The sequence below is a fragment of the Alosa pseudoharengus genome, unplaced genomic scaffold (assembly GCF_046254945.1).
Source record: "Alosa pseudoharengus isolate Yale_2024_CS ecotype anadromous, Long Island Sound unplaced genomic scaffold, YU_APseudo_1.1 YU_APseudo_1.1_scf_7, whole genome shotgun sequence".
Lineage (NCBI taxonomy): Eukaryota > Metazoa > Chordata > Actinopteri > Clupeiformes > Clupeidae > Alosa > Alosa pseudoharengus.
In genome coordinates, this window is record NW_027468859.1 from 20,279,498 (window position 1) to 20,305,376 (window position 25,879).

Consider the following 25,879-nt stretch of genomic DNA (forward strand, 5'->3'; position numbering starts at 1 on the left):
TCTAGAAGGGAAATTACCATGCTCTGATTAAGCATGAGTCACATAACCTTTCTTAGCTTATCTGATCATAACCAAAAATATATATGTGGGAAATGGGATCAAAGAAGATAGTCGTCATATTTTCTACTACTGAATACACCAGAGCAAAGTGGGTTTTTAAGGCATGACAAAAATGAAGTCAAGGTCATAAAAGAAAAAAAATACACCAAAAATCAGTAAATCATAATGATATGATCCAACAACTGTGTGTGTTTTTAGGCTCGCCAATCTCTACATCAGTGTTTCCTTGAGTTAAATTCGAAAATTTGAGTTAATTCGAAACCGCTCACACTGGTTAGATCTTCAGACGGAATGAGATTGACTTTGCAGAGTTTAGGATCCAGGAGCTACTGAAAGAAAGAACATTGGCATCCAGAGTCACATGGTGCAGCAGAGAGAAAGAACACTCATAAGCTGAAAAATTAATAATGTGTGAGGAGGATGTGAATGATGGTCATAATGATTTCACAAAGTAGGCTTACGTCTAGGGAATCAACCATGTCATGGGACATTCCACTACAAACGTAGGCTACATTTCCTGTCCTGGGATTGTTTCAATGAATGAAACTTGTATAATCCAAACGGACTAGATTGTTATCTAGGAGTTTTGTAAGGATATGTAATTCATTAGGCTCACAGATGTTTTCTTTCCTTATTTTTAGTTTTGTTGTTTTGTTTTGTTTAAAAAACTTTAAATATAAATGTATGTTGTTATACTTCACATCAATATACTAAAAAACATGAAATTAAACATAAATTCTAGAAATAAATGGGAATTTACACCTGTCCCTAAGCTTTTGTCATGGCCTGTCTCGTTTACATAAAACACTAGGCCTACATAAAAAATATGCCTTGCACATTTAAAGTTCAAAGGCTGTGACCTCATTTGACCAATGTAATGTTGAAATTGATCGAGGGTAAGTCCTCTCATTGAATGATTTGATTTTAAACTGTTTATGTTTGTTTGTTTTTTTCCATGCATTTTTTTAGTCAGGTTCAGGCCTTGTCACACTAAAACATATCCTATAAAAGAATGGACATGCAAGCAGTTTTGATTTCACAGGCAGAGAAATGGCCATTAAATTGACTGATGTCAGGCCCCACCAGCCCTAACTGCCATAGGTGTAACGAGTGACCTCAACGAGTGAAAAATCCGGTGACCTCAGCCAATCACGATTCAGCCTGAGACTCAACATCTAGGAGACGGGCTCTGTTACACCTATGGCAGTTAGGGCTGGTGGGGCCTGACATCAGTCAATTTAATGGCCATTTCTCTGCCTGTGAAATCAAAACTGCTTGCATGTCCATTCTTTTATAGGATATGTTTTAGTGTGACAAGGCCTGAACCTGACTAAAAAAATGCATGGAAAAAAACAAACAAACATAAACAGTTTAAAAGTCTGGCAAATATCCTATTAGTTCCTATTAGTTATTTTTATTCAAGAATAAACATTCTGAGATGGCACAATAGGTGTTCTTTAAAAGATGGCTTCCATATGACCAGTGGCGTCGTTAGACCTGGGCATTCGGGGCTATAGCCCCGGATCCTCTGGGGATAGCCCCGGATCTATGGGCCAACAACAAAAACTCTAATCGTAAATGATGAAATAAATAGCCCCGTAAAAGAGACTTTTGTGTTTGTGTCCATTGTGTGCATTAACAGCAGCGCAAGAAAATCTGACGTGATCTGGGCAGGTTTAGAATAATTTGTTGCAAAATGTTGCAATTTCAATTCTCCTCTACGCTATTACGCATTGCTGTTTCGTGCTTCTACTAACTAGCCTTAGCGAAATTAGTGTACAGAAGGACAAATGGATATTAGAAGTTTCTTAAGAGAAAAAAAGGGCAGAGCATGGACAAGAAGTGGAAACTCACAGTGTGTCATCATCTCCCGCAACCCAGGAGGACATTTCGATCAGCTCAGTTTCAATATATCGTGATTTACTATTGAATCACATGCGCAGTAAATATGGTAAACCTGACCTCGTTTGAGGGGGCTTCCAAGCAATGCATGTTGTTGATTTTGACAGAATGGAACTTTTTCTTTGGGCAAAAGTTCGTGATAGCCTACACAACCCAAATGCATTGCTTTGAAGCAGGGCTCGAATTATCTTTTTGTCTTTAAGGGGGTCTCTCTATCTCATAAAAAAGTTGGCACACCCCGCGCATAGCCTAACAAGGCGATACAATGAAATAGCCTAGGCGCAAGTGGCGCTTTTGCGCAGTACAGTATGCGCACGGTAGGCCTAGGATTTACCTTGACACACGCACACAACAGACATAGATTTTTCATAGAAATTGATTACTTTTAATTAATTTCAACATGTTATTGATTGTAATAGTCCATATCTCATTTCAATTTCACAATACAAAGAAATAGACTAAACGATTTAGTCTGTGCCATTCTCAATTTCACAACGTAACTCATTTAAACCAGACCACCGTCTCAGATAGGCTATCCTCAGTGTCAAACACAATAATGCATGTAGTGTAACTTATACACAGGGGAAAAAGCAATAACTGGCAGAAATGAATAAAGCCAGCCAAACTGTGTTCTAGTAGGCTAATGTGTTGAACCGTGAAAAATTAATAGACGAACAATTTTGGAGTTTGCACTGAGATATTGTCGGGTAATATTCCGACATCAGAGATTGCTAACAGGTGTTTCAAAATAGCTGGGAACTTTCCGGAGCTCTGAATGGCAGAGGAGATCATCAGACAACACAATCATTGTAGGCTACATTATGGGCCATAATTTATGGCTTTGTCAATCAACATAGAATATAGGTGAAGCGCAAGTTCAACAGCAAACAGGAATTTTCAGCTTATCAAACCACGTAGGCTAGCCCAATGGACGCCTATGCAAATAGACAAAACACTCACATCAAAGCAGGGTGACTTCTTCAGATTTGCGAGTGCTGTCAAATCGATACGGTTTGCTCATATAGTCTAGTGGTGGTGGTGAAGTGTCATGCTGCGTTCAAGAGCGTAGTGTAGGTCTACGTCCCGTAGTAGCCTATATTTTAATTTAACGTCTTTAATGGTAAGAGATTGCACAGGGATGGATAATGAGCGGTTGTTTAATATTAAATTACAATGCCAGACACCTTCAGATATGAGAGACCCCCTCAGGTTTTTGACTTTGTTGCTTTCATGGGAGCCAGTCCTCACTCTATGGGAGCTCGGCTCCCTCTGGCTCCCACGTAATTCGAGCCCTGCTTTCAAGGCACCCATAGCCCATTAATTGAAGGGGATGACGTCCAAATGTTTATCCCGAGACGAACGCTCACACCTGTGCACTTGACAGAGGTGCATGACGATGTTTATTCTACAGGCTATTTTAATGTCATATTTTGGGTGTTGTATGTGGTGCACTTTGACAGAAGAGACGTTCTCCTTACACGGTCTTTAAACATCAAAATATTCAGGATGCCGTGACGTGAGTCATTACAATTGGCCTTCCTTCTCATTCTCAAAGTAGGTTAAAATTGCATGTTCATCAGCCCGATTTTCTAAAATCTCTCGAGGGGAGAAACCCCCGAACAAAAAGGTCTCTAAGTTCTGGGCTCTAGCCCCGAATGTAGCTAGCGACGCCCCTGCGTATGACTCAATGTTGAGATTCAAGAATAAGAATACCCCCCCGCCCCCTTCAAGATCTGTAAGTGAAAATGCGTGTCTGAATGTCCCTTATTAATTATAGCCTATACCCTTTTTCTTTCTGCACATCCATCTTACCACAGCATCCATTGTGCATGCCATCCTGCCCTAAGAGCTTTGTCCGTTTTGTGTTGGTGTCTGTCCATGCGATGTGCAGTAGATGTTCCCACTGCACCCATCATCCATCTCTTCTCTAACCTAGAATCCTATTTGACAATGGTAATAATAAGCCCGAATGATGCACAGACTTTTATTGCTCTTTAGAGTGGATTATGTCAATAGGAATTTTATTTACTGTATGGTACATGTACACTGAAGGCGAGCCATATCATGCCGTTACCGTCTGTTGACGTGCAGGGCAGGCAGAGCTGCAATTGGGACGGCTTTCCGCGCGTGTGCACCACATGCGTCCACGTATGATGCCGAGTGCTGAGATCTCCACTGTAGCCAACTAGCGTGTGGTTATAGTCACTGAGCTGGTTACTGACTTTGGGGAGTGGAAGGTGTTGTCTGTCCTGTTCATATTGATGGAGAGAGCAGGACTAGAGAGACTCATCATAGAATCATAGAATATGAGCGCCCTCACACAACGTCCGGCGGAAAAGTGAAAGCCTTCCCTCTTCAGAGGTGAGTAAATGAACTTGAACAGAATAAGTCTGAAGGTGTGCGGTAGAGCAAACGATCAATTGATGTAGCCTATGAGACATGTGCGTTTTTTCCTCGGACTGGGAGGATAATTGAATAGCCCGAACGTCACATCACCAAAATTCAGTATGGGATCTTGTGCATTTTAGAATCACGACTGGTAGCTGTGACAGCCATTGGCAGCAGCATTTTTCAGCATGATTACCTGTACTGCATAGGTACACTTGACGCTGCGGTTGGGATGATCTGGAATAACAAATCTATAAATAGATCCAGAATAATAATCCAAGAAGGTGGATCTTATCGTCCTCGCACACAGGACGAGTGTGAGTTTATCCTGAATATTGCGATGGCACCTGCCTTCATAAAGCTTGGAGACGCAGTAAACCCGGTTAAGAAATTCTTCTGCAAAGACCGCAGAAGACTGCTACACCAATCTACACTTTTTGATACCCCTAGGCTTTAGGCGTTTCAAGCTCAGATATATTCATGAATAATGAGATACACTGATATCGTGTCCAGCCTATGTATCAATCTGTTAAACGCGTGCTATAGTTTTGGCAGGTCTCGAAATGAGGTCTGAGAAAAGAATGCAGAATAAGGCAGGAATGTATTTTATTTAACTTGTAAATTAACCAATCGGGCATCTTAACTAATTCCTTGAGCTTATGAAGTGTATTAATGAGTCATATTTGTATGTTTATGTGTTTGTGCATGTTTGTACATGTATTTAGGACAGCAGAGCACCAGGCAAGAAGTACCCAGTTGAACCTTACCACTTTTGTTGCAGGGACTCATGGGTAATTTCGCTGGAAAGGATGGCTTTGGCCCCTCAGGTAACTAAAAGTCATATTCATATACTCTAACACTTATAAATATACCTATGATATACCTACATCATGTGTATTAGTATTCAAAGCAACACACTGCAGGAGCATACACACTTTCACACACACACACACACACACACACACACACACACAAACCCTTGGGGATCAATAAAGTATCTATCTATCAAACACACACACACACACACACACACACACAAGCTGTGTACAAGATTTTGCTGAGAAGACCAGAGGAGACTCTCTGTTCACTGTAGCGTGTTAAGCGCTCTCTGCACTCTACCAGCTGTCTCTGTGTGGCATGCCGTTTGAGGAGGGGCACTACACAATGCACAATGGGATATTACCTGCCCTTTGTCTAAACCAGCGGAGCGTCTGTGTGTGTGTTTACATCGCTAGGGGAGACACTTGTATTTGTATTGAGTAGGAGGGATGCAGGGATAGTCTCTGCCACTCACAGACTGGTCACTGCAGTAGCTCATGCTCTCCCAGGCAAACGATGACTCAGCAAACTCATGCAGCTTTAAGGGACAAGCAGCTAGGCACACAGGCTGCTTGGGAGAAGAGGTGTGTATGAGAGAGTGAAGGAGAGAGAGAGAGAAGAGGTGTGTATGAGAGAGTGAAGGAGAGAGAGAGAGAGAAGACTGCTAGGTTACCTGCTGGTTGGGCATATGTTCTGTGTTGCTGTAATGGGTGTGTTTATTGGCTGTGGTCTCTTCTGTTTAGTAGTAAGCTGTCTGTATACAGCAGGGCTGAGAGTGTTTTTAGTTCACCGGCGGGGCTTTCTTAATAACAGTAAGGTCAGGTAAGCATCTCGGGCGCCAGCCTTGTTTGGTTTTAAAATGCATACAGATGCTCTGCATGTTGGAGCGCCATCTAAAGTGCTATAGCCTCAGTAGTGTCTGTCTTTCCCTGTGGCTTTCTCAGCCATTCAGCACGTATCTCTCCTCTGTTCCAGGATCGCACTTTGATTTCTTCCAGACCCCTCCCTCCTCCCCCAGTGCGCCGGACCTCCCAGGGATGTCCCGGCCGTCCCTCTCCTTCTCCGCTCCGCCGTCGCCCACGGAGACCGCATCTGGGGTTGCCCCGGCGACAGCCTCCCTGAGCCAGGCGGAGGATGCCCTGCTGGCCGAAGAAGCCGCGGCCGCCGCGTTGGAGCCATCCACGGACTGGGGCAGCGCCTCTCCCCGGGCGGAGGTTGGTCCACTTCCCCTTGTCTGGCCAGAAGGGAGGAGTCCGGCAGGGGCCGCATCCAGAAGCGTCATCGGTGAGCCTCCGGAGAGAGTGGTCACTGGTGCCATGGCGATGGGTGGTGGGGTCATGGAGGGCATGGTGACGGAGGGTGTGGCCATGGCACTCCTGCAGCTGCTGGAGCAGCACCAGGCAGTGCTGGGCATCTGCACCGGGCAGGACGGCGTAGTCGAGGTCTTAGGTAAGACTCATTTACTTGCTTCGTTCTATTACTTTAATTTATGTCACAGACACACATATGTAAGTTCTTTCTAATCGTTCCACATTGACATTTCAGCCCAGGCGCCCTTCTTCAGTATATAAAACAGTTTGAAAAGGCTGTTTAAAAAGGCTGAGTGCTGTCCTTAATTCTAAACTTATATTCACTGTTGGGAGGATTCAGCACTCAGTCTAGTTTAGATTAAGGTGTTTAGCACACCATCCCTGTTTTACAAACACACACATAGCCATCATAAAGACAACATAGGGGCCACAGCAGAAGTGAAATGGTCTGGATAAGTTTTAAAGCTTTTACAAAGGGCTACTATGTGTCTGTGTGTGTCACATACGTGTTAGTGTTTCTGTGTAGTTTGGTGTGAACTTTAGTCATATGTGCGTTTGAGTAGCTGTGTATTTGTGTGTGTGTGTGTGTGTGTGTGTGTGTTTATTAGGTGTTCTAAAGAGACTGGTGGTGGAGAGGGCAGAGTTCATAGAGGAGGTTCAGAGCCTCAAGAGGACTCTAGAGGTCAGAGGTCATTTTACACTTCTCCACCACAGCACAATACTCTCTCTCTCACATACACACACACACACACACACACAGTACACGCACACACACAGAGCACATTACTCATGACACACACACTCATGGCACACACACACACACACTCATGGCATACACACACAGACACAGACACACACACACACACACACACACACACAGGGGCGTCATGCAAGCCAAAATTCAGGGGGGGCACAATCAGGCAATTTTTTTCGGGGGGGGGGGGGTGTCATGTTACTGGGGGGCGGGGATTTCTCCCCCTGGACATTTTTAAATTCTGGCTGCTAAACATACCATTTAAATGCAGTTTGGGAGGGACAGAAATACCAGCAGCAAGCAAGCAGCAACCCTCCTCTATCTGAGGACTAAGCTAAAGTAGGCTATCTATTTTGTAAGTTAACGTAAAACACATAGGTTGGTCAAAGAACTGTAAGCTCCAATTCAGCTCATTAAAGTGTAAGCTCATTAAAGCATGTTTAGACACACATATTTACACTTAGGCCTACTACACATGATTTTAAAAACAGTAGGCCTACCATTGCAGTTGCCATTTGATTGATATGTGACCTAAGAACAATCTTACATTAAAAAAAAGGTGCTGAGGTCTGACTTTGTGGTGCTCAGAAATTAAATTATTTTAAACTTGATTCATGTGATGAAGGACTTTAAAAGACGTTTGACAGGTTTTAGTGCTGAGTAAGGTTAACACTAAATATTTGAATATTTTACTACTAGTAATATATTTTTTCATTACAATTATGGCAAGCAAATTGAAGCAATAGGCTACCTCATTTGTAAGTTACCTGCAAATCATGAGCAAGTGACCTGATAATAACCTAATTTATGAGCACATGAGAGAGACTATTATACTTTCTTGCCCTCTACATCAGGGTCATAGCGATGCTATTTAATATAAAACAACTTTAGGCCTCCTTTTGAACAGGTAGCCTATCCCTTTTCACTACATGGCTGCCAGATAGGTGAAGAGAACAAGTGGAGAAACATCCAACGCGATGCCTTGGTAGGCCTAATGTTTTGTAGTCACTTCAAATTTAACACCCCTCGTTTCTATGAAACTGGAAACCAGGAGACTGCCAAATATTTGTAAGAGTAGCCTAGCCTAGGCTACGTTACACTGACACCATGTAGGCTAATGTTAACGTAATGTTCTGAATTCGCGGCCAACATCAAATCCATAGTTCTAACTTTTTGATCACCAAGTCAAAATTTCCTGGTCCACCACTACTTTCTATTGCTTAGCTAGACTACTTACCACTTCAACACCATTGACTGTATCTGTTTAAACTGTAACTGTAACAGTTCAACTGTTCAAACTGTAGCCTAAAGTAAAGGAGAATTCCGGTGTGATATTGACCTAAAGTGTGTTGAAACATGATACCGAGTGTGAACGTATGTCTCATAGCCCATCTCGGCTTGTCCCCTGCACTCAAAAATCTGGCGCTAGTTAGCCGATGCTACCAACAGCTTTTTCAATGGTGGTGCTTCCAAAAATCAGATTCCAAAAATAATTCCGTGGAAATGCATGGATTCCAGTTGCTGCTACTGGAAAAAACTGGAATCCATGCATTTCCACGGAATTATTTTTGGAATCTGATCCCTTATCATACCTGTTCATTCTTACTCGTCGCTCGACTTATCGTAACTAAATTGAAGATGGCTGCAAATGCTAAACTTCGTGAAGATACTGTCTGTATAAATCGTCTTGTAAGTAAACTACCAGTGCTTTTTCAAAGTTCTCAATGTCTCGTTTTAAATGTCAGGGCCCTCGGAAGTCTACCAATGAAGTGTGGAGATACATTGAGCCTCGTAAATGGTGTAAAACAGTGATTTATTTGCATGGCTAGCCCGATGCCGAAGCACCACCATTGAAAAAGCTGTTGGTAGCATCGGCTAACTAGCGCCAGATTTTGGAGTGCAGGGGACAAGCCGAGATGGGCTATGAGACATACGTTCACACTCGGTATCATGTTTCAACACACTTTAGGTCAATATCACACCGGAATTCTCCTTTAACTGTAAGTTCAACACGAGCAAAACATTGCGAGCTCAATGCGCGTGTGAGTTGTTACGGGAACTTACACAGACACCAATTTTAGGAAAAGGGCTGATGTTGACCGGTCTTCAGCTACGGTTTATTACACATCCACAAGAATACATTTGAGTCGTTATAGGCTTTGGCTTATTATGGAGCATAATAGGAACAAAGTTATGATCAAAAAAAATATCAGGGAGGAAAAATCCGAGGAGGCACGTGCCCCTTTTTAGAGGGAGAGCAGCTTCACAGAAGAGAACTTCTGACGGCAAATTTGAGGAAAAGTTGGTAAACCACCCTTCTTACCTAATTTGAGGGTGCTGATTCTGAATATTTTGTTTACCAAGCTCAATTCTGAGTTCTAAGCCGCATTATCAGCATTTTAACATAAAATAGCGATTATTTTTGCTTATTTTCCCCTAAATTGGGTTGATTTCAAAAGTAATCACTAAAACCAAATAGAATTGTTCTCTAAATACATGTTTGAGCATTAAAGAAGCCATACCATAGTTTATTAACATATTTAATGGGAACATGATTACAGTTAACATGTAATAAACTCGGAAATTCTAATCAAAACACAACCATATTTTTATTGCTAACATAGTGAGTCACTCGTGGTTTTTAATGCATTTCATCACAATAACAAATTGCACAGATAACCTTCAACTCAGAATATATCCTACAGTACATATGAACTTAGCGGGAATAAGCCTAATGCAGAACTGCATCTACCGTCAGCAACAACCGTCAATAAAAAACATTTTACTTCTAGTAACACTGGATTTGGTATGTGTGCTTGCCTCTATAGAGCATCACAGTCCCGCCCACAGCCGATGCCGGAAGTAAAAATTCAATGCAATTTCTCCATTGACAATTGACCGTTCGCAAAACCCCACCCATCGAACGCAGATGAGCCAATGGCAGTCCAGTAGCTCCGTGCAGGCAGACATGGCCCGTCAACATCACCTTACGGCTCCATAGAAATGTATTGGGAGCCTTGATATTTGTCCGGTTTTTATGGGATTTTATAGTAGGGTGACCAGACGTCCCCGGTTTCCGGGGACAGTCCCCCGGACTGGAGCTGTCCCCGGAAAAGTCCCCGGTTTTCACTGTGACTGACAGACCCGAAATTGGAAAAAAAGAAAGAAAGAAAACACTGACCAAACGTACAGTTGCGCACCCTTCACGCAGTCTCAAGCTAGTCAAATACATAGGTCAAAGCAAGCGCTCAGACCTCAGAGATGTTCTAGAATGCCCATATTCCTGGTTTGACTGGTGGAGTAGCAGCGCGGTAGAATCTTTGAAATGAAACCACTTGTGCAGGGGACTTATTAAAGTAATTCATCACGAACGTGCCAGCTGCTCAAGTCCAGGTGAAACTAAAATTGCAGAGTAGGCTACTCGTCACACAGATAGCATACATATAATACGCAGATATCACGTGAACGGCCGGAATCTAAGCTTTCCAATGATATAGCGCCAAGTTGCTGTGATAAATGGTTCGCGAGAAAATTACCAATGAACTTATGTAACAACTCTAGCATCGGTAGGTCTACAACAAGCGGTTCCTGAGTAGTCCGGTTTTGAAATTGCAACAAAATTTCTACAGGGTCTCCAACTTTGGGCCAAAATTATAATGAAAGCCTATTCTCATGTGAACTATTTATGTCAGTACAAACGTTTTTGTAAATTGTTTAGCCAGGCCTATCCCACCATGGTTCTCATATTGCCAGATTCCAGACAATCACCTACAAATATGAATATAGCCTATATTTCTACTGGCATGCTTCCTAGTGACATTAACACAAAAATATAAATAAAAAAATTCATGAGATGTGAGTTATTTTTTCTTGATATAAGACTGACACACATAGGCCCTATTAGGCTACATTGGACAAATATTATCACATCATACATTCTCAGATATGGGTATAGCACAGACTGTCCTGTAAAAAAAAAGATAGGCATTACAATGACCAAGATAGCTAGATTAACTAGCCTATTTGAACAACACAGCCACTAGGATACACTTTCATGGAGTGCTGAAATGTGCCAATACTATTTTGGACCATTTCTGAACTTTGAAACTGTGAAGAAAAATATGCTTTGTGGTTGGGCAATATCATAACTTATTGCAATATTAAAACCATTCCACCTGTGTGTGCATGGTTAAAATTCTGAAGTGCAAGTTTAGGCTACAGCACAAATATTTCCATCCATAGATAAGAATAATAAGTCTAACCTTTTTTTTAAAAGTGCACCAAATTGATGCATTTTAACGTTAAAATATACCAAATTTTCTTACGGGGGAGCATGCCCCCGAACCCCCACTATGAGGGCTTGTGGACTAGTGCAGGTCTAGTCACACCCCACAGTGTCCCCATTACATGTTTTACCTTTCTCAACTGAAAATGTCCCCGGATTTTGTCTCAGATTTTGTCTTTTATAGTGATATTGAGTTGAGTGAGAGTGTCTATAGAGTGTCCCAGTGACGCCACTTCCATTTGCCTCCATGGGACCTATCTTTCAAAAAATTTTGAACGCCAGTCTATGGCGAAAAAGAAATTATTTTCTGGTCCCGGTTGACTTGTACCTTGAATATGATGTTTGTCAATTTTAAAGACAATTTTTCATGTAAAGACATTTGCAGTTTGTTTCGTAACTATTGAATTACAACATTGTGAAAGATCGTAATTCCAACGACTACAAACCCATCAGTTGCGCTAGTGACGTTAGCTCATTCACAGCCACACTAGATTGTACAAGCATACCAGCAACAGGTCTTAATTGGGCTTTCCTTGCCGATGAAAATACCATGAGTCAGAGGATTAAACACATTAAGTTGTATTCGTCCATAGACTGTACATTAGATACTGTTAAGTGACATAGCAGGCAGCAAGATGCAACCGTTAACTAGCATAACAGCTAATCTTATCGTTAATTACGTTGGTGACGTACATCGTTCGAGACGAGAGATGTAGTCCACTGAGCGGATTCGCACAAAACCAACATAACTTTTGAAGTCTATCGAACAACAGTACTTTCTTGACGTGAAAAATTATCTTTTAAATTCACACACATCATATGTGAAATTCGTGGCACAAAATTAAAACTGGACCAAACACGCTGTTGTACTGTTGTAACACGCTCTGGAAATTCACAATTTCGTCGCCGTTTAAAAAAAAAAAAAAAAACATAGTCCAGTATTTCTTTCGAAATTGAAATGAAGTTGTATGGACTGGACTATGTTTTTTTTTTAAAAAAAAAAGGCGACAAAATTGTGAATTTCCAGAGCGTGTTACAACACACTCAGCAATAAGACTCCTACAGCAAAGATGGCAACATTTCCAGAAAGGTACTGGCTTGATGAAATTCATTCTGGACTCTCTATTCGACCACATAAAGACCTCGGGATACTTCGGTTTGGCTTTAGGGACACTCTACTTACTACCACGTAAGTGTTATGTTGTTTGGAACTGTAGAAGAGGTATAAAAATAGCGTTTTGTAGCGGCGAAATTGAAATGCCCTGCTCACTTCCAGGCTACGAGTTGTGTGACTGAAAACGGTACAATAGAACTTTCTCAAAACACATCCGAATGACATGATTTTGATGTCAACTCAACGTATGTACCCCCAATCATCCGTAAATCGATCTAAAGTACATTTTACTCCGGATAATTCCTTTCACTCCCGTTCATATTTTTTTGAAAGATAGGTCCCTTGTAGCGGAAGTAAAACGGAAGTCACTGGGAGCCATAAAAACTTAACTGCACGTGGTAGACTTAAAACCAGCTACGGCTGTACTAAGCGATTGTATATGCTCATATAGACGCCAAGAGTTCATGGGGCACTAACCTTGTTTTGAGATAAATGCCTTTTATTCGCGATCTCTTGGATAAGTACTTCATTACCCACAATCCTGAACAATCCCACAGTGATGCCTCTGATTGGTGGAAAGGCCGTCATAGTTTGAAACTTTCTCAGGGAAAATTATTGACAAAGATGGCGGAGTATTTTACTGCCTATGGCGAAAATCCTAATGTGATTAAAAACTTTCTTGACGAATATTGGTACTTGTATCAACAAGGATTGTGGTTTATACATCACACGAACTTAGTCAGGGCCAATACACTATCAAATAGACCAGTGTTTCTCAAACTTTTACAGACCAAGGACCACTGAACCATTAGAAAAAACCTCACGGACCACCTAGCTAATAGACACAATAGGCCTACTCACTGAACCACCTTGCTTATTGTCTTTGCACCTTGCTTATTGTGTCAGAGGATTCATATGATTTAAATTGGCATAGCTTACATAGGCAGTGTTGCAGAACTGTTTGGATTTACATACAAGTTGGTTCAATATTGCAAACAACTCATCTATATTATTTTTTACAACGTCTGCTCGCGGACCACTTGGGATAGCTTGCGGACCACCAGTGGTCCCCGGACCACACTTTGAGAAACACTGAAATAGACCACTGTAAATGTTAGTTTAAACACTCAAACTTTTCAGGTAGCCGACAGGCTAACCTTTAGCATTTCCGACATAGGGAGGGAAAGTAATCTCATCGCCATCTAGTGGTTGCGTTCCTAGAGTTTAGCGGAGTGGATGGGATTTTTTTTTTAGAAAAAATATATCTCGGTGCACATTGGGATCTTAATTTAATGCCTTCCATATGTTAGGCACTGGGGTCACCTCTATTGCTTCAAGTGGTCATACCTTATTTTTAGGATCAGTTGAATTGTTTTGAGTTTTTGTCGTAACACGGTGATAAGGAACTACAGCTGCATGTGACGTCACATTGGGCGCTTAATCTCTAACTGATCAATACGCAATTTGCTTAACTGGCTTAACATATTTTTGTAATAACGGAACGTGATGTAAACCGTCAGGATAACTGGTGTTGTGCTTCTACTCACATGAAGAGCTAGCTGTAAGTGTCAATGCTAACCAGGCTAATAAACAAACCATGCTACCGTGAGTAACGTTGAAGGGTCTAGGTATCAAAATAGGGTCTGACATTTTCACAGTTAGAATATTATTACTGTATAGACACTGAAAAATATTTTTGGTGGGTAACATCGCTGATTTGGCTTCATAATATTTTTTTTAAAATAGGTCTATGGGACTTAAAGGAACCATATGTAAGATTGTGGCCAAAACTGGTACTGCAATCACTTTCAAATTACTATAGAGCGGTGTAACCCCTCCCCCTCCACCCTGACTCGAGGTTGCCAACCCGGATGCCAAAACACTACTGACTTTGTGATTAGTAGATAGGTAGAGGGTGGCGCATCAGGCCAAAACACAACATGACATGACAAAACACAACATCAACATCAGTTGAGGGCTGCAACTTCACTTTTTAAATGGCAATATCCTGGCCAGACTAACTGTTGTCAGTGATATTAGTATTTGAAATGAACATGATTTCTTAATGTCTAGTGACATATCAGGGCCATTTTATGATTAATTGAAATACATGTCTTACATATGGTTCCTTTAACGTTAACCGCTTTCACACACACACGATATAAAATACACAATGATAAATATAAAATTCAATATAAAAACACTATTATTTACACGATTACTCCTGAAATAACGGCTATTAACTGCACATTCACTATATAAAAATCACTGTTTGGAGGAAAGGGTTCGTGTGCTGTCGCCGGTTGGAAATGGTTTAAATGGCAAAATAAATTGCGTTGATTTTGCCTATATTATTCAGTGAGGTGCGGTGGTTTATGGGATGAGTAGTTCCTTCTCTCGGAAATGAAAATATGTACACAGTCTTGTACCTTTTTTTGGATTTTCTCTTCGTTTTTTCACTCGAAATGATATGTTGTATGCTTATGAGTTATGCCGTAGCTGGTTAACCTAAGACATGCTGTAAAACTCTTTAGATACGGATTTTTCCAAACGTCAATGGGACAAATGAATGGGTATCTTACATCCGGCACCTAACCGCATTTTGGCTGTGGGCGGGACTGTGCAGCTCTATACTAGAGCTTAATAATGTGCTCTTCTAATATGCCATTGAGCAGCATCACTTGTTGGTGTTAGAGCCTCCGATCCTCAACATCTAGAAAACAGAGTGGCTCTGGCATAGTGTTGTCATGATACCAAAATTATGACTTCGATACAATACCTGCCATAAATATCTTGATACTCGATACTGAAGCGATATCGAAATCCTAAAATATCTGGAAAAGAAAGGACGCGGGCCTTCTCCAAGTGTATTGAGTCATTTGTGTTGAATTTGGTGCACTTTTGGTCAATTCTGGGTTTCAAACTTCTAAACTTCCTACATAATTATTATTTTTGTAGTCAGATAAAATAGTAGTTTGTGTGTGATTAAGCCCTTTATTGTTTGTTATAGCTCATTTATATTGTGTGATGTTTTGGCAATAAATTACCTTTAAATAGCCAAAGTAGGCTAGATCAAGGTCAGTGTTCAAATTACTGCATGCAAATCACTTAATGCTATGCAGAAGAGTCTAATCTTTAGGCCATCTGATGTAGGCTACCCTAGGCCTTCCTGTTTTTATGGGATTTCTTTGACAATTACAAAGGGAAAAAAGTGAAGATGGTCTTCTTTGCTCCAGTGTAATTTAATAAGTACGTTTCAACCACTCTTTGGGTCTTAATCAGATAGGCCTACACCATTATTACATTACATTTGGCTGACACATTTTTAACCAAAGCGACTAACAACATGGTAACAGTTAAGTTTTAAAGCAATTATCTCAACAATTTTAGGACAATTTAAAAACGGTAGAGTACAGTAAGAATAAGTGCATCAGTGAGTGCTGTTTTTAAACAGTTGAGTGTCAGTTCAAGATGGATGGTAAGTGCTAGGATCAGCAAGACTTGTTGTAAGTGGTGCTATGAGAGGATATGTTCTCTAAAGAGCTGGGTCTTCAGGAGTTTTTTGAAAATGGAGAGGGATGACCCTGCCCTTGTAGGAACTGGCAGTGTGTTCCACCAACAAGGAACAACAGATGAGAAAAGTTTGGATTGGCCTGAGTGTATCTGTTGCAATATCTGTGTGCATTCCTACATTAGGTCTATTTCTTTGATAGTCAACATCATTTGCTACCACATAACAAATACCAAATAACAATACAAAAGTTTCTTACAAACTTTCCTGCATACTTCTTTAATGTGCTGCAGTCAGATGGGTTCCCTAAAGACATAACTAGATCTTGAGCATCTATTACCAGTGTTGAATGAGCAGTTTTTGCAGTGAACATTACTGGACATTCCACATTGCTAGACAGCACTTGAGTGAGGATGACTTATTTCCACTTCACAAATAACCATCGCTATCTGCAATAGCTACAGTACAGGGACATTAATCAGTTCAGAGGATTTGTCCTAGGTCCACTTCCCTTTCAGCATCATATGCAGTAATGATGCACTGGAGAATGTTTCTTTTTGTTGCACTATAAAGGATATCTTGTGTAAATTTTATTTTTATTTGCAAATAATGCAATCTCCATAGCACTCTTCAGCAACCCTCAAACATGCACACTCTTCCATTTTTTTGCATGGCTGGGATTTGAATGATAGGAAAGAGCACCAGTGAGATGTTTTAACTAGGCAAGCACAGTCGCCTTTACAGTAAAAAAAAATACAGTGTAAATCCTCTGTAAAGACTGACAACTGTTCATAATAGTTAGTGACAAAGTACTTTCTACAGAAAAATGAGCAGTCACCTACTATTCTATCAATTTATTATCAAGGAATCTATTTTGCTTCTAAACGTCATACAAGTCAGGTTAAGTCGGCTTTATTGTCAATTTCTTTACATGCACTGGTCATACAAATAATTGAAATTTCGTTTCTTACTTTCCCATGCAGACATAGACATACTTTAAATACAGACATAGACATACTTTAGACATAGACATAGTCATAGACAATAAAAAATAAGAATATACAGACATACCACATACAGACATTAAAGTGTGAGACTGAAATATAGAACATATATCAAAATATAGAAATATAGAACATATATAAAAAAAATAGAGGTAGTTGTGTTGTATATTTACATAGTCCTAGCGTAACCTTCTGACAGAGTAGTAGTGGCAGCAGCATTGTGGCAGAGTGATAAATAACATTGATAACATTTACATGAAGTTTAAACTTGTGCTTGTGTGTACTGTATATTTGCATTGATATGCAGTCATTTCCAGTATATCAGGCTTGATATGAAGCAGCAACACGTTAGGCTGCGCAGTCACAGTGCAGTTCCACAGGGCGGTCCTGGGGGGATGTTGTGGGGGGGGGGGGGGTTAGGGTAGACAGGATCCTAGGTTCCTGGCTGGCTGGTGGGTGGGGGGGCTGTCAGTGATGGGAGAGTGGGTAGAGTGTTCAGTATCCTGATTGCTTGGTGGATAAAGCTACTTGCAAGTCTGGTGGTGCGGGAGCGGAGGCTCCTGTACCTCTTTCCAGAGGGCAGGAGGCTGAACAGTTCGTGTGCAGTGTGGGTTGTGTCCTTGACAATCATTAGTGCTTTGCGGGTGAGGCGGGTGGTGTAAATGTCCTGCAGTGAGGGGAGTGGTGCTCCAATGATCCTCTTAGCTGTGTTAACAATGCGCTGGAGGGTCTTCCTGTTCTGATCTGTGCAGCTTCCGCCCCACACTGTGATGCAGCTGGACACGATGCTCTCGATGGTCCCTCTGTAGAATGTGGTCATGACGGGAGGCGTGGCACTTGCCTTCTTCAATTTGCGCAAGAAGTAGAGGTGCTGCTGGGCTTTCTTCGCCAGTGATGCTGTGTTGGTGGTCCAGGAGAGGTCGTCGCTGATGTGCACCCCCAGGAATTTTGTGCTGCTCACTCTCTCCACAGCATCTCTGTCGATGAACAGTGGTGGCAGTTGTTTGTGGCCTCTCTGAAAGTTGACAACAATCTCCTTGGTCTTGCTGACATTCAGCAGGAGGTTGTTGTCTTTGCACCATTTAGCCAGCAGGTTTACTTCTTCTCTGTAGTGAGCCTCATCGCCCTTAGTGATGAGGCCCACCAGTGTTGTGTTGTCTGCAAACTTCACCAGATGGTTGGAGCTGTGAGTGGTTGTACAGTCATGTGTTAGCAGTGTGAAGAGCAGGGGGCTGAGCACACACCCTTGCGGGGCCCCCGTGCTCAGGGTCAGAGTGCTTGAGGTGTTGTTCCCGACACGTACTGCTTGTGGTCTCTGCAACAGGTCCAGCAGCCAGTTGCAGAGGGAGGTGCTGAATCCTAGCTTGTCCAGTTTGCTGATGAGTTGTTGTGGTATTATGGTATTGAATGCTGAACTGAAGTCTATGAACAGCATTCTCACATATGAGTCTTTATTGTCCAAGTGGGTGAGGGCTGGATGGAGGGCAGAGCAGATTGCATCCTCCGTGGATCGTTTGGCTCGGTATGCAAACTGGAAGGGGTCCAGGGTGGGGGGTAGGGTGGCTTTGATGTGTGACATGACTAGCCGTTCGAAGTACTTCATGATTATGGGCGTGAGTGCTACAGGACGGTAGTCATTGAAGCATGATGGTGATGATTTCTTTGGCACAGGTATGATGGTGGCAGCTTTGAAAAGTGATGGGATGACTGCTTGCTCCAGAGAGGTGTTGAAAATGTCTGTAAAAACATCCTTCAGCTCTTCTGCACAGTCCTTCAACAGTCGGCCTTGTATGTTGTCTGGGCCTGCTGCTTTGCGTGGGTTAATGGTGGCTAGTGTCCTCTTCACGCTAGCAGAGGACAGCTACAGGGGTTGGTCGTGGGGGGGAGGTGGGGTTTTCTGTGGGTGAGTGTCATTTTGTGCTTCAAAACGGGCGAAAAAACTGTTCAGGTCATTTAGCAGAGAGTTGTTGTTCTCACAGCTCCGTGGCGCAGGCTTGTAGTCAGTGATGGCCTGTATGCCCTGCCACAGGCTCTGTGCGTCTCTGCTGTCTTTGAAGTGTGTTGTTATTTTGTCTGTGTAATCCTTTTTTGCCTTCCTGATGCCCTGGGACAGGTTAACCCTCGCTGTTCTTAGGCCAGCTACATCTCCAGCTCTGAAGGCTTTGTTTCTGGCCCTCAGCAGTCTGTGGACGTCTCCTGTCAGCCATGGCTTCTGGTTGGCCCGAATGGTGATGTGTTTTATTTCTGTAACATCATCGATGCATTTGGTGACAGTGTCTGTGTATTCCTCAATGTCAATGTGGTTGTTGTGGGTGGCAGCTGTTTTGAAAATATCCCAGTCTGTTGATTTAAAGCAGTCCTGAAGTTGTGATACGGCCCCCTCCGGCCACACTCTCACCTCCTTCAGAACTGGTTTGGTGACTTTTGCTCTTTGTCTGTATCGGGGCAGCAGCAGGATGCTAATGTGGTCTGACTGTCCGATGTGGGGGAGGGGTTTGACTTTGTAGGCTTCTTTCTGTTTTCTTTTTGTAGGCTTCTTTCTGTCATACTGAATTTTAGCTATTATTTCAATTTATATTTTAATTTGAGCTTATTTTCAATTGCTACTTGAGGGTCATTGGGGTAATTCCTGTCCTGTCCCACAACATATCTGATACATAAAGAGTATATTAATGCCTTATTTTTTGCAATTCCTATGATATCTGATGGCAAAACCAAAAAGTATGTGAATTATGTTAATTATGCTAATTAGCAAGCTTAAAACTCAAAATTGAGCTTGGTAAACAAAATATTTGAATTCAGCACCCTCAAATTGTGTGAAATAGCCCCTTTACCGACTTTTCCTGAAATTTGCCAACAGGACTTTTTCTGAACGTTTGTTAGCTATCTGCTCTCCCTCTATTTATTTCAATGGGCATGACGCCACTGCACACACACACACACACACACACACAGAGAGAGAGAGAGAGAGAAAGAGAGAGCACATTACTAATATGTGTACAGACACTGATCCAAAAGTGTACAGTAATGACGCACACTTGGAGTCACTTTAAGTAAACCAGTTAATCAAAAGCGACTTGAATGCATACATCATAGGAGTATGTGTTTGTGGTGAGATGAACTGGTGATTTGTCAAAACCCATGCCAACACTTACCTACGTCATCCGGCCATATTAGTACTTAAGAACAAGCTCACAGAAATATCATGAAACTGCAGGAGCATACACACACACACACACACACACACACACACACACACTTCTGAAGTGTGTATTTGCATGTACTGCTAAAAGAAAATCACCCCTGTCTCTGACATCTAACCGACAGACTGAACAGCTGACCTGATTTGCCTGACATTAGCTATTACTGTAATGGTGCAGTCTGTGATTAGAATGCAATACACGTTTTGTCAAATTCAGCAGATTGCTCCACAATGCCCTCTAGCTGTCCTTGTAATGTGCACACTGTAAAGGGCAAAGAAGCATAATGGTTTAGACTGAGCCTTAAGCAGTTTCAGCCAATCGATGCTGTTCTTCAGGAGAATGGAAGGGTTGTTGAGCTCAAATAACAGCAACCTTTCGCAAGAATGGCAGACTGTACCTTTATTAGATAGATAGATAGATAGATAGATAGATACTTTATTGATCCCCAAGGGGAGATTCAAGAATGTCTTTAGTAATTACTGTAGTTTTGTGTTGTAGGCATATTTATCTGAGCACATATATGGAGCATTTATACTGTATATCTGAGCACAGTATATAGCATAGGATAAGTAGCATACATTTTATCTGATCATTTTTATCTGATATAATGTATAAATTTGTGTATTTTGAGCACCATGGGTTTGAGGAGGCGCTACAGTAGGATAGAATGCGTTTTACTTTTCCTGTGCATGACAGGACGTCAGGCATTTTGCACATGATGTGTGTGATGTCCCCCGTACAGTCAGAGAGGAGTGAGTGGCTGCAGTTCCAGTCCGACCTGCAGGTGGCAGTAGCAGTGGCCGACCGGCTTCGCGTGGAGGCTGAGGAGAGCGCCAGGGAGCTGCGTTTGGGCCAGCAGGAGGCGACAGAGCGCCTGGAGGCCACGCGGACGCTGCTGCGGCAGGCCGAGAGTGACCTCGAGGCTCTGAGGACCCAGCACGCCGAGACCTGCCAGCGCCTGGAGCAGGAGCAGCTCAGGGCCCAGAGCAGACAGTCACGGCTGGACAAGAGCACCCAGACCAGGGCGGCAACAGTGGAGACAGCAGAGGCCAGGCCACCATCCAGGATACCAGCGCAAGACTCTGGGAGCGGCCGAACGAGTGGACGGGAGAAAGCAGAAGGGGGTGATGGAGACGGAGATGGAGAGAGAGATGGAGAGAGAGGCGGAAAAAAGACGAGGGAGGAGATGGAGTCGAGGAGCGAGAGGGGGAGGCCAGGGGAGGGGTCGGCAGGTGAAGGAGAGGTGAGGGCATGCGGGAGGGGAGTGGTGGATTACGACAGGAGGACTCTGCCAGGGTTCGGACTGAAGGATCCGCGGAAGATCGTCATGCTGTCCGAGAGGTCCAGGTGAGCCTGCACAACAAGTCTAATCTGCAGTTTTCCTGTCTATATAATGCAATGTAATATATTACCCTAATATTGTAATGCACTAGCCTGGAAAATCCAGACCCTGGTAATCTAGAAAGATTAAGGGTCTGGCCACGAATAATGAAAATGGCCCACTCATGGGGCAGCACCAAGCATGCCTTTGAAAATCTCACTGCATGCAATTGGATCACATTACAGCCAATATGTTTACTGACTGATTCCGGACCTCGACGCATTTGGATAACACTACGACCAATGTTTACTGACTGATTCGTTGCAGCGCTGTCGTCATCTGTTTAGCTCGCCTCATGGCCCGCCTATATCAGATACACCGATGTGATTGGTTCCTCGCGATGCAAGGGGTAAAAGTAACGTGCATCATTACTCAATGCCAGAGTGTCTCGCAGAGACAATAGGCTACTTGCACAAGGGGCGGGATAATCGGTTGTCTTTCAAATTCCCTCTGCACGCAATAGGATAGCGCTACAACTAATGAGTCCCATGCATTTTCCCACCAGCGGAGCTAGTTGGCTAGTTCAAACTTTTGCCAACTTAAAAAAAGCTTAACTCGTGTCATGCTGTTCGCCAACAGCAACATCCATCTTCTTTGTTTTCAAGTAGCAGGGAATTCATGCCGAACCGTTGCAACTATGCCATCAATCATTATGTTAAGCCCACCTACCGACTCTTTACACGATGTGATTGGCCTTATCAAAGTTTAATTTTTCCAGCTCGCAAGCCAATGGAGAGTTGCTAGACTACCCTGGCTAGGGTGCGTCTAGATCTCTAGGCTAAGTGGATTATATTCATCAACGTTTTAAAGCATTACTGCTTATAAAAACTGTAGGTTTAATCTGTCTTGTCCAGTTCTTTCTCCGCTTAAGCCAGTTATAGTTACAGTTCACTCAACTTTTAGTTGCAACTCTGTATAATTGTTGGCTCAGTGATTTCCTTCATATTTGATGTGCAGGTGTGATCTTCTGTCCATGTTGCATCCCATCCAGGAGCCTCTCCCGGCTGCCCCTTCCATCGGAGTCGCCCCCTGGCAGTGGTGTTGGCGTCACCCAAACAGCGTCGGACGTGGTGGGACCTGCTAGCCAGGTGAAGCAGCTACAGGATTAAGGGCCTCCGCGCCTAGCCGCCATGGGCATAAGTGCAGCGACACCATATGTCACCTGCCCACATACACACAGCACTCACATTTTCAGCTGCAAACATTCGATAAACAGTGGATTTTTGGTGACGCAAATTTTACTGAATCACTATCTACAATTTGGCGGTGAAAGGCTTCGGTGGCGGTGTGTGGGGTCGCTATGTCTGAACGTGTGTGTTTGTGTGTATGTGAGAAAAAATGGGGAGAAAAAAAGGAATGTTTGACTGAGAAGTAATCTTATCGGGGTTTATCACAAACAAACTACCTCCAGGAGTTTTCAAAACAATTGAGGCAGCTTTGGCAGACTCAGATACACAATTTGTTCTCTCAAGCCTTGAATCACTGAGTCCACTCTCTAAACAGAGTGAATGGAGCTTAAGTGCAGGCAGTTCTCACAACTGTGGTGGGTCTCTGTCCTCAGAGTCAAAAGCCGGGGAGAGATGTGGGGAGAGGAAGGAGACTGGACCTACTCCTGCAACGCCAAGACAGCTGGTCCAGTTTTTACACAAGTGTGTTGAATGTTTGTGTGTGTGTGTTTATGTATGTGCATGTGTGTGTGTATGTGTGTGCATGTGTGTTTGTGTGTGTGTGTGGGAGTGTGTGTATGTGTGCTTTACGGAAGGCTGGGACTTTCAAATTGTTTTCTATTTGCATGTGCATCTCACAGGTAAACCAGATGATGACCAAAGCATTGATGTGTCTTCAGTCAGTAAAATAAGGTGAGGCCACTAAGGATCTGCCAACATACACATACACACACTCTAACTAAAGGCAATGATACTCCAAGCAACTCATTGAGCACTGTTGCTGGGCAGTCTTCCTGAGTATCATTATTTTTGCCAATTTCCCATTGATATAGGGTTTTTTTTCTCAGAGAACTTTCAGAGAACTTCAGCCCAGGAACATTGCTCCAAACGTTGCCCCATGTGTCATCCCCTTTCCACTTTGCCCTATGTCATGGGAGTCACCTCTTCCCTCTCTCAGCATCTCTCTCCCTCTTGTTCTGCATTAATGTCAGGCCTGACGATAGCTTCAGTATGCTGCTGCGTCGTCATGGCGGATCCAGGAGGAACTCTCTCCTACGCTGGTGTCAGAGACGAACTCAGGGCTACAAGGTCAGCTCTTGTATATGATCAACCTTTGAACCATTCATATTTTTATCCCATGTCTCTATGAAGAGGTTATTAAATACCCTACTAATAGCCATTTGTGTATTAAAGTATGTCCTTTATCTTATTGCGTGTAGTTATGTACAGTAGTTGCTTGTTAACTGCTGTGGGTTTTCTGTTGCCAGAACATTGACATCACGAACTTCAGCACTAGCTGGGAAGATGGCTTAGCCTTCTGTGCGGTCTACCACACCTACCTCCCCACGCATATACCTTACAGCACACTCAACCCAGATAATAAGGTACACACACTCGGACATGCATAGATCACATATGGTCAGGAAACTAGGCCCATGTCACACAGCATTCTAACTTTAACTTACGTTAAATAGTTATACACAATCAACATCTTTACAGTTGTCTCTAAAAGAAATATTGTCCCTAAGGATTAACTGGAAAAAAACATTTTAAAAACCCACTCCAACCTCTTAAATCTCATTTTAGTTCCTTTAGTTAAATTTTTTTCCTCATGAAATATACAACAGATAGTATACATAAATAACTTGTATCTGTGTCTGTACTAACTGCATCTGCTTTCAGAGGGAAAATCTGGATCTGGCATTTAGGACTGGAGAAAGTGTGGGAGTAGCAGCTACACTGGTGAGATATAGGCTACTGTATACCTTTATATATTTCATCATTTGATTCATTTTGAATATTATTTACTTATCCATTTGTTTGTATGCTTGTTTATTTGTTTACCAGACGGCAGAAGAGATGTTGAGTGCGGGGGGACCAGACTGGCAGAGAGTTCTAGAATACGTGGAGAGTATGTTCCGTCACTTTGAGATGTGACGTGACGAGCGTGCTCTGAAACCTCTTCACACCACGTGAACCACGTCTCTTTTCTCTCATCTCATTCTTTTCTTCAAGTGAAGTAAAATTATATTGATGTTTCGTTGCACTTTGGAGCAGCCTGCTGGCTCGATATGGGAACTGTCTACTGTTGGCCAAAGCAAGCGAGCAAGGACTCTTGTTCTGAAGCCTGAGACTTCCGTCTGGAGTAAAAGATACTGTACTCAATAGAACGGTAACAAAGATGTTTCTTGAAGGCACTTTATTTTGATGCACTGTGATGGTTCTGCATTTGTAAATAGTCAGAGGAATTGTGGGCTCTAAGTTATTTTCTCACTGTCCTAATGGATAAACATTTCACACATCCAACCAAAAGTAAATATTCGTTCTAATGATTATAAAGACAGACAATCAGTATCCTCAACAACAACAAAAAAACAGACCCTGCCTCGTGGGCAGCTGTTTCTTTCTGTCAATGTTTCATACTGACACCTGAAACACCCCTGATTTGGAGCCATATGACAATACTCATATGCAATATGAACCTGCCTTATTTTTTATCATTTGTGGAAAACTATTATTCCTAATCATGGCACAAGGCATTATATATCCTGCAACCAAATAGTGCTGTTTGGAAATAGATAATAAAGTGATGTGCTTAAAGGTGCAGTCAGCTACACAATTTCAAGCCCATAAAATGTTTTTGTCACATTCAGCAATCATCTCCTCACGACCCAACAGCTGCCCATTCCGTGAGTACACTGTAAAAAACAGTCTATATGCAGCATAGGCTCCAAAAATGGCAAACAAACAAAGTGGGGGGAGGCTATACCCCAAACAAAAACCTGCGTGGAGTTTCTCTGAATACTGAAGGGAGGGCTGAGTTACCTCCCTGTGTTTCATTTGGTCCTTGGTTAAAATAGGCTAATGTTTTGGAAAAAAGCGTCTGCTAATCATTTTAAATAATAAACATGAACAAACAGGACTTCCTGCACAATCCCTGACTGCACCTTTAATAAACAGACAGTGGGAGAGGGAAAGAAC

At 42.5% G+C, this 25,879-nt stretch overlaps 1 protein-coding gene across 1 annotated transcript; it reads left to right on the forward strand.

The window, feature by feature from the left end:
- Window positions 1–4,125: 4,125 nt before the first annotated feature.
- Window positions 4,126–25,867, forward strand: LOC143109246 (cytospin-A-like). Its single transcript, XM_076271902.1, has 12 exons — window positions 4,126–4,323; window positions 5,076–5,177; window positions 6,145–6,618; window positions 7,088–7,161; window positions 21,093–21,697; window positions 22,723–22,819; window positions 23,293–23,380; window positions 23,539–23,590; window positions 23,890–23,986; window positions 24,166–24,282; window positions 24,581–24,640; window positions 24,746–25,867. Exons 2-12 carry the CDS (start codon window positions 5,138–5,140, stop codon window positions 24,833–24,835), a joined length of 1,794 nt encoding a protein of 597 aa, XP_076128017.1. The 5' UTR covers window positions 4,126–4,323; window positions 5,076–5,137; the 3' UTR covers window positions 24,836–25,867.
- The last annotated feature ends 12 nt before the right edge of the window (window positions 25,868–25,879 follow it).

Excerpts from the sequence above, each read along its gene's own strand:
- LOC143109246 (XM_076271902.1), top strand. The coding sequence starts at position 5,138 with ATGGGTAATTTCGCTGGAAAGGATGGCTTTGGCCCCTCAG. Across the intron at positions 21,698-22,722 it reads ATGCTGTCCGAGAGGTCCAG|GAGCCTCTCCCGGCTGCCCC; the intron begins GTGAGCCTGCAC and ends CATCCCATCCAG. Across the intron at positions 22,820-23,292 it reads TGGTGGGACCTGCTAGCCAG|AGTCAAAAGCCGGGGAGAGA; the intron begins GTGAAGCAGCTA and ends CTCTGTCCTCAG.